Source organism: Equus quagga, chromosome 13, assembly GCF_021613505.1.
Source record: "Equus quagga isolate Etosha38 chromosome 13, UCLA_HA_Equagga_1.0, whole genome shotgun sequence".
In the NCBI taxonomy this organism is placed as follows: Eukaryota; Metazoa; Chordata; class Mammalia; order Perissodactyla; family Equidae; genus Equus; species Equus quagga.
The window spans coordinates 88,761,742-88,770,804 of NC_060279.1; the positions used below are offsets into that span (position 1 = coordinate 88,761,742).

Sequence of the window (9,063 nt, forward strand, 5' to 3'; positions counted from 1 at the left end):
GCCGGGCGCACGAAGATGGGGCGGTCACGTGGCTCTCTAGCCTTTCCTCCCTCTCTGCCCCCAGGAATAGGCGACCTAGAACTTGTGGCGTCCTTTCTCAAGAATCAAACAAGCCACTTAATGTCTAGTTCTCTCAAAGGTAGGAGTCGAGAGACAAAGCCTCTCCCAGCCCCCTTTCCCCTCCTTCCTGCCCACGGGGCCACCACGCCTCCTTTTGATAGATAAATAAAAGCAAGCGCGCGTACAGCCTTGACGGTGAGTCTGGCAGGGTTCTAAGTGCTTGGAAAAGTCGAGGAAAAGCTACACACCATTTGCTAATGTTTCTCCACGTTAACATACTGCCACACTTGCTCTGTGTGCGTGTGTGTGAACCATTTGACAGTTGCTGGCAGACATCACAACACTTTAACCCTGAAATCTTCTGCAGGTGATCTCCTAACAAGGTAAGACATTCTCTTATGCAATGAGTGTAACTAGGAAATTTAACATCAGCTCCACACTGTCATTGCATATTCGGTCCTCATTCAAATATCCCCAATTGTCTCAATTGTGCCCTTCGTTGCTTGTTTTCTTTCAATCCTCAGTCTCTTCTGGGGTCACACATTGCATTCAGTTGTCTTTCATGACCCTGATGTTTTAAAACAGCCCGAGCCAACCATTTTACAGACTATGATTATGTTATCGGGGAGGGTCAGTCACATCGTATGGAGCGTCTGTGTGACTGACCTTAGCTGCCCATCCTCCAGCCCCTCCAGAGGTGGAGCTGCTACCACGTGACCCAAGGCTCCTGAGTAAGGACACTCTTAACAGGCAGGATATTCCAAGGACTCAGAGGTCCCCTCCCAGGAGCCAGGCAAGAGTCAAACCTTCTTTGGGAATGTGCAGGGTTTGGACAACCCAGGCCTGCCGAGTTAGCCCTCCAGGGCACAATATCATATGCCCAGTGGGGACAAATACTATGGAGAAGATAATAAAGCAGGGACCAGGACCAGGGGGTAGGGCGCGCTGGGAGCAGAGCGGGGGTTGCAGTTTAAAGCAGGGCAGCCAAGGACATCACTGAAAAATCAGCACGTGAGGGAAGACCTGAAGGAGAGGGGAGCAGCCGTGAGGGGTCTGCGGCAGAAGCTGCAGGCAGAAAGCTAGTGCACTCCCCGAGATGGGACAGCGACGGGCAGATTCACAGAACCTCAAGGAGGCTGGAGCGGAGAGAGGGAGAGATGTGGGAGATGAGGTCCTAGAGGGAAGGGGGGAGCGGGTGGGTAGACGGGGGAGGGCCTTCTCGGCCACCGTGAGGTCCCGAGTGGACAGTTGGATATATGCTTCTAGACCTCAGCGGGCAGTCTAGGCCTGTGATGGAAACGTGGGAGGCATCCGCGTGTACAGAACAGCAGTGCCCAATGGAAATATGATGGAAGGCGCCAAGAGGAGTCATATATGTCATTTTAAATTTTCTAGGGGCCACGTTTTTTATTTATTTATTTTATTTTATTTTATTCCTTTTTCTCCCCAAAGCCCCCGGTACACAGTTGTATATTCTTAGTTGTGGGTCCTTCTAGTTGTGGCATGTGGGATGCCGCCTCAGCGTGGCTCGATGAGCGGTGCCATGTCTGCGCCCGGGATTCGAATCGATGAAACACTGGGCTGCCTGCAGCAGAGCGTGCAAACTTAATCACTCGGCCACGGGGCGAGCCCCTAGGAGCCACGTTTTTTAAAAGGTGAACAGATGAAATTGATTTTAATATATTTCATTTAACCCAATACCTAAAATATGACCATTTCAACATGCAATCAATGTGAAAATTATTAAGCTATTTTACAGTTATTTTTTTCATACCATGTCCTCATAATCCAGCAAATATATATATATATATATATTTTTTTTTTTTTAAAGATGGTCTGTATGCATTGTAACTTTTTTTAATTTAAAAACATTTTTTTTGGTGAGGAAGATTGGCCCTGAACTAACATCTGTTGCCAATCTTCCTGATTTTGCTTGAGGAAGATTGTTGCTGAGCTAACATCTATGCCAATCTTCTTCTGTTTTATGTGGGATGCTGCCACAGCATGGCTTGACGAGTGGTGCTATGTCCACGCCCGGGATCCAAACCTGCGAACCCCGGGCCACCAAAGTGGAGCACGCGAACTTAACCACTACAGCACCAGCCGGCCCCTCCAGCATGTTTTATATGAACAGCACATCTCAATTCAGACCAGCCCGTTCTGCATGCTCAGTAGCCATGTATGGCTGGTGGCTGCCATGTTGGACAGTGTAGGTCTAGGCAATATAAAAATATTTCGTGAGGCTGGATGAAGTCATGAGGGAGGGAGGGTAGACAGAGAAAAGAAGAGGAGGGAAGGGCAGATCAGAGGACAGGAGAGGAGAGGTGATCAAGTCACTCCTTCTTACCAGATGAGGAAACTGAGGCCAGGAGAGGGTGGTTTAGCCTGGGGCCGCACAGTGGAGGCAGGACCTCCCGGGTCATAGATTCGCCTCTTGGACCCTGACTAATACCTCGTCTTGGTCACTCCTGGCACATGATAAAGAGCTTCCTCATTCCTTCTCTTTGAAGCTGCAGACGGGCTGGGCTTGCGGGGGGCCTCCCACCCCACCGGGATCTCCTTCTCTCCTCCAGATGGGCCCCTGCTGGAAGAGCTCGTGGCTCTTAGGGAGAGGGTAATCAAGGAACTGAAGAAAGCCTTGAGGTCGTATGAATTAAAAGGTGCATCGTTCAGCTGCCCCGCCTCTCCCCCACACTCCCTTTTCGCCTTTCCCAGACTCGCTCCTCCCTCCCTCTCCTTTCCTCTTCCCAAGAAACTCTCAAATAACTCCCAACTTAGCTCACCTCAGCTCTTTTCTCTTGCAGCCTGCGATCGCAAAATTTGCCGTGAGTCCTAGATTTATTGTCTGTCTGTCCCTCCCTTGTCTACCCTCCTACACCTCTTTGCTCTGTCTCCCCCCGGGTTGTCACGCCTCCTCCATCTGGTGGTTCCCCCACCCCAAAGCTATAGTACCGATGGATAGCTGACGTCTGAGGGCTGGTGAAAGTGGTTGCAACCTGCAAAAAAAGTATTAGGGGGATGTTGTCAGGATAGGATGGGCTATGCCATCGTAACAGATAACGCGCCCCCCATCTTAGTGGTTTCAGAAAAGAAGGGTTTATTTATTTCTCTCTTACCCAAATTCCATTGAGAGGTGAACACTTCTTCCAAGGGGTGACTCAGGGATCCGGGCTGCACCCGTTGCTATGGCTTCTAAACTGGCTTCAGAAGAGAGAGAAAATAGAGAACCCCGTAGGGTCTTTTAAGGCCAAGCCTGGAGCTGGCCCGCATGCCTTTGCCCACTTTCCATTGGCCAGAACTCGGTCACATGGTTGCAACCTAACTGCAAAGCAGCCTGGGAAATGTAGTCTTCCTGTGTGACAGGAAGCGGAGGAGACCGTCCAGTGAGCATCTAGCCGGTCTATGCCACAGGGAGCTGCAAAGTAGGAATAGAGCAGTGCAAACTTTCTGTTTGGAGACGTATAATTAATTTCATTAATCAAATATCTCCAAACAGACAGTTGAGTCAACTGGGCAACTGCAACTCAATTCAACTCTTCAGTGATTATATAAAAATTATTTTTAACGTGAATTGTCCGTGCATTTTGGTCCACTTGCTCTGCTGCTCGTGGGACCTCCAAATTCGGGAGGACTGAGGGACTCCATCTCCTTCTTCCCCTTCTGCCTTTCTGCCCCTTGCTGGTCCTCTGATATCTTCCCTCATCCCGCTTCTCCGTGTCCCCTTGTCCAGGCTTGCAAAAGGAAGAGGTCTTAGACTGTTTACATTGCCAGAAGATCAGTCCCAAGTGTATCAAAAAGAAGTACTGTTTTGGTAAGCTCCGGGGGCTGGGGGGAGACGCGGGGCAGATGCGTGAGAGATGAAGACAGCCGTGTCCCAGTGGATGTGGGTTTTGAGGTCTCCCACATGCAGCCTTGAGTCCTGCCCTAAACGCTTGCTAACAATGTGGCCAAGAAGTTGCCTCCTCGTTCTGAAATTCACTTTCCCCCTCTCATTAAATAGGAAGACTCCTCTGTCACTTTACAATGCCGTGTAACTTTACATGGCAGGGGCTAGAAAAACATTTTCTTTTTAACCAGTGCCCTACCATTCCAGGGAGTCTGGAAGGATGTGCTGAATTCACTCATTTATTCAGAAATTTTTAAATATGTATATCCTTACAGGAGGGAGAATAGTACAATGAACCCCCACATATCCATCGAGATTGAATTGTTATGCTGGAGTTTTTCACGTGCTGTTCCCTCTCTCCTCACACTGTTCCTCTCACTCCCTCATGTCAAGAAAGTCTCAAAGTTCATCTCCTCAGAGAGGACCCCCCTGACCATACTCTCGAAAGTAGCACTTTCCATCAAATTGTGTTGACAATGAACATTCCTCCCCCCTGGCTTCACTTATTTATTGCCACAGTATTCTGAAAGAAATCTGGCGTTGTGAGATTTCACCCATACATAGTGTGGACCTCTAAAAATAAGGAATTTCCTACATCACCACGATGCCATTCCCATGCCCAACAAACCTAAGGACAATTCTCCAAGAACAAATAATTCCAGCTTCCCTAATTGTCCCCAGAATAGCTTCCACAGCCGATTCATTCAAACCAGGCTCCGAGGAGAGGACTTCTCACGTCATTCAACTGCTTGGCTTTCCCACTTCTTCTTCTCCTTTTTTTAATCTAGAAGACTTTCTCTCTCGGTTTTCCCTCCCATGGCATTGATTAGTTGAAAGGAAGAGATTCATCTATTTGCTCCCTTAAGATGCTGTTTAACTACAGCAAATATTTTCGGCACGCTGGAATGTCCCTAACTGAGGACCAGCAGAATGGGAGACAGTTGTCTCCCGGATCCCGCATTTTAATGGGGTGAAGGCTTAGACTAGGGTTTCTTGGCACCATTGACATGTGGGGCTGCGTCATCCTGTGCGATGGGGACCGTCCCGTGTGCTGTAGGATGCTTAGCAGCACCCCCTCCCCTTCACCCAGTAGATGCCAGTAGTACCACACCCCAAAGTCAGGACAATCATCTCCAGTCTCCAGACCTTTCCAAATGCCCCCTGGGGAACAAAATTGTCCCCAGCTGAGAACCACGGTTAGATGATAATTACGTGAACAAATACATGGATTAATTCCAGATAGCAATAGTGCTGTAATGAAAACGAAGCAGAACGGTCTAATAGAAGGTGCCCAGGGTGGGGGTGAGGGGGTGCTTCAGAGAGTGCAGGTGACAGGCGTCTCTGAGGAAGTGATGTTTGAGATCTAAAGGAAGCGAGGGAACAGTGTGAAGGACAGAGGGAACAGCAGGTGCAAAGATCCAATAGGGTTGAGCAACAAGAAGGACGCTAGTGTGGCCAGAGACGAGTGGATGAAGCGGAGGGTGGTAGGGGAGCAAGTCACATGGTGAGCAGATCGTGCAGGTCCTGGTAGACCATGGTGAGGACCTGGGCCTTTATTTTGAACGAATGGAGAGCCACGGGAAGAGGGTCGTAGGCGGACGTAGGTGTTAGCATGCGCCCTCTGGCGGCCATATGGGGAACTGTAGGGTGGCGAGGAGGAGGCAGCCCCGTGAGAGGAGCGACAGTGGAGGCTGGACCAGGCGGACCGGATTCTGGATAGATTTTGAAGGTCGAGCCAAGAGGCTTTGCTGACAGAAGGGAAGAGCTGGGGGAAGGGGCGAGTGGAAGATGCAGAATGCAAGGCCACGTTCAAGGCCACCAGCTAGGATGCAGGCTAGCTTTCCATCTTGCCTGAGATCGTCAGCGTTTTGCATCCTCCTCTCATATTCATGGGCAGTTGAGCCACCCAAGTCCTCCCCCCCCAACCCCCCCGTCCGATGAGATGCACGTAGCGCTGGGCTCTTGACTGTCACTGTTGACGTGCTGTGTAGACCTCAGGTGCCGTGAGGGCGGGGATGTTTGCACAGCAGTGTCCCGAGCGCCTAGAACGGAGCCCGGGACATATAATTTGAGGAAAGGATGCACCGAGAGTCAGACCCCAGGAGAGGGAGGGGCCACGTAGGGAGGAGGGAGCGAGAGGCCCAGGCTGCTGAGTGAGCAGGTGGGTGGGTGCAAGGCCAAGGAAGGGTGGTGACCTGGAGGTGGGGGCTGTCCCCTCCCCCCCCCCCCCCAGTCGACGGGCAGCCCCGCATGACCCTGCAGTACCAGAAGGCGAGCGGATACTGGCGGAATCAGGCCCTGTTTGGCACCATCACGTCCGTGTGTCTGGCTGTCTTCCTCTTCGGGATCATCGTGGCTTCGTGAGTCGTCCCTGCCCGCTCTTGAGACCCCCCCCACCACTGCCCCACTGGGCCCCTCAAAACTGGCACTGCCCTCGATCGGTCACTCCTCCCCCGTCACTTGATGTCTCTGCCTCCCTCTGTCTCTTTTTCTCTCTCCCTCTTTTTTCTCTGTCTCTCCTTCCCCCTCTCCATCTCTTTTCTCTCTCTCATCTCTATCTCTCTGTCCATCTCTCTATCTCTCTCATCCCCTCTTCCCCTCATCCCTGGACCACATTATGTCTTTCTCGGGTCCTCAGCACTTTTGCCTTTGTGAGTCTCCTCCTCCATAAAAAAATACTACAAACAAACAAACAAACAAAAAGGGCGGGGGGAGCCGGCCCCGTGGCCGAGTGGTTAAGTGCGCATGCTCCACTCCGGTGGCCCAGGGTTTCACCAGCTCGGATCCTGGGCGTGGAGATGGCACTGCTCATCAGGCCATGCTGAGGCGGCGTCCCACATGCCACAACTAGAAGGACCCACAACTAAAATGTACAACTATGTACTGGGGGGATTTGGGGAGAAAAAGCAGAAGAAGAAGAAAAAAAGATTGGCAACAGTTGTCAGCTTGGGTGCCAATCTTTTAAAAAAAATACTACAAATTATACTTTGTGAATGTGCTCATATGAAGAGAGACGGAATCCAAGCTGGATACATTATTATATATTCTTCAGCAGCAGCAGCAGCACTGTTACATTAATTTATCTTCTTCTTCTTTTCAAAGTATTTAAAAGGAAAACATCTCATGGGCCCTGAGGGGCGAAGTCGGCCTCACCTCCTCTGAGCGTTCTGTCGGGTCCCCTCCGCTCTCTTCCTCTCTGAAACTCTCCCCATCTCTCTGCCTCTCCCGCTGGGCTTTCTCCTCCCCTCCTCTGTCCCGTCCCAATTCTGCCATCTCCTCCTCCCCCTCCCTTACCCCCAGGTGAATCTGTGTCCCTCAGTCTCTCTCTGCCTCTGTCTCTCCCCGTCTCTGGGTCTCTGACTCCCACCCAGCACCCCGCAGACTCTCTCCCTGTCTGTCAGCCCCTCTCTGCATCTTTGAATCTCCGCTGCCGCCGCCTCCCTTCCCCTCCTGCCTCCTCTCTCTTCCTCCAGCACCTTCCCCACAGCTCACCCTCCTCCTCCCACGTGTTTGAACGTCTCTCCCTGTCTTCACCCTGTCTTCATTTCACTCTCGCTCTGTCTTCCCCTCTCCTGTCTCTGGATTTCCCTTTTTGTCTTCAGTTCTGCTTCTCTCTCCCTCAGCCTCTTGCCTGAGTTTGGTGTCATCTCTCCATCTCTATATTGCAGGACCCTCTCCCTGTATCTCCATTTCCTGTGGCTTCTCTAACCAATGACCACAAACTGAGTGGCTTAAGGAATTTCATTCTCTCAGAGTTCTGGGGGCCAGAAGTCCAAAGCCAAGGGGTTGTCAGGGTTGGTTCCTTCTGGGGGTTCTGAGAGAAAATCCATTCCATACCTGTCTCCTACCTTCTTTTGGCTGCTGGCATCCTTGGCTGGTGGCTTCTGTCCAATCTCTGCTTCCGTCTTCACATGGCTTTTTCCTCCATGTCTGTGTCTCAGATCTCCCTCCCCTTTCACCTATAAGGACACCAGTCTTTGAATGTAGGGTCCAACCTCAGCCTAAATCCAGAGTGATCTCATCTTACCTTAATTACATCTGCAAAGACCCTATTTCCAAATAAGGTCATCATGGGTACTGGAGATTAGAACTTGAATAGATCTTTTGGCAGGACACAGTTCAACCCAGTACACTGGCTTCTCTCTTTTCCTCATTTCTCTCTTTCTGTCTTTCCCTTCTCTTTGAGTCTCTCTCCCTGTGTCTGTGTCTCTCAGAGTCCCTTCCTGTCTTTTTCCACTCTTTGTGTGTGTGTGTGAAGAAGATGCACTTTGAGCTAACATCCGTTGCAAATGCTCCTCTTTTTTTTTTTTTTTTTTACTTGAGGAAGACTAGCCCTGAGCTAGCATCCATGCCAATCTTCCTCTACTTTGTATGTGGGATGCCTCCACAGCATAGATGATGAGTGGAGTAGGTCCACACCCGGGATCCAAACCTGAACCTGGGCCACCAAAGTGGAGCACGCAGAACTTTAACTACTTGGCCATGGGGCTGGCCCCTTCCCGCTCTTTCTGTTTCCAAATTTCACCCTCACTCCCAGTCCCAATTTTTCTCTCCTCTCGCCTCATGTGCCAACACTGATTGGCTGAGGACCCTAGACATTTGCCCAGAGACCCGTGATGTCACTGGCTGAGCCAAATAAGGCCAATGATTGGAGGGAAGTTTTTGGGGGGGGGGGGGTGTCGGTTGATCTGGAAGAGCCTGAAGTTCTCTTTCTAACCTCCAGGCTTTTTCTCTCTGACCAGGGCGATGACGTACAGGCAAAACCGAAAACTCCTGCTGCGCTAGGGCAGTGGTTTGGGAATTTGTAAGGGGAAAGGGAAAGAAATCTAATAAAGTCTATGACAAATTCCTAAATGTCTCCATCAGTTTCTGGAGGACCCCCCCCCCAATTGGTGTCCAGCTCTGGACACTGGACTGGGCGCTCCTCAAGTATTGGGACCAGGTCTCACCCCTCTGTAGACACCAGTTACCTTAATTCAAAGTAGAAGTGATTTGGACCCTCTAGAGGGATGGACAACCTACAGTGAGGGCTGGAAGGACCATTCCTACCTCAGGGGGGAATGCATCTCAAAGGAGATGATGCCATGGTGAGACCCTCCAGGACGGTCAGGCAGAGG

At 50.8% G+C, this 9,063-nt stretch overlaps 1 protein-coding gene across 1 annotated transcript in view; it reads left to right on the top strand.

The window, feature by feature from the left end:
- The window catches only part of IZUMO2 (IZUMO family member 2), a 9,191-nt gene extending 396 nt beyond the window's left edge, over positions 1-8,795 (top strand). The window contains exons 2-7 of the mRNA XM_046683756.1: positions 65-139; positions 2,634-2,720; positions 2,865-2,885; positions 3,791-3,871; positions 6,180-6,306; positions 8,689-8,795. Coding sequence (XP_046539712.1) covers positions 65-139; positions 2,634-2,720; positions 2,865-2,885; positions 3,791-3,871; positions 6,180-6,306; positions 8,689-8,731 — 434 coding nt within the window. The 3' untranslated portion in view covers positions 8,732-8,795. The remainder of the gene's footprint in view (positions 1-64; positions 140-2,633; positions 2,721-2,864; positions 2,886-3,790; positions 3,872-6,179; positions 6,307-8,688) is intronic.
- The last annotated feature ends 268 nt before the right edge of the window (positions 8,796-9,063 follow it).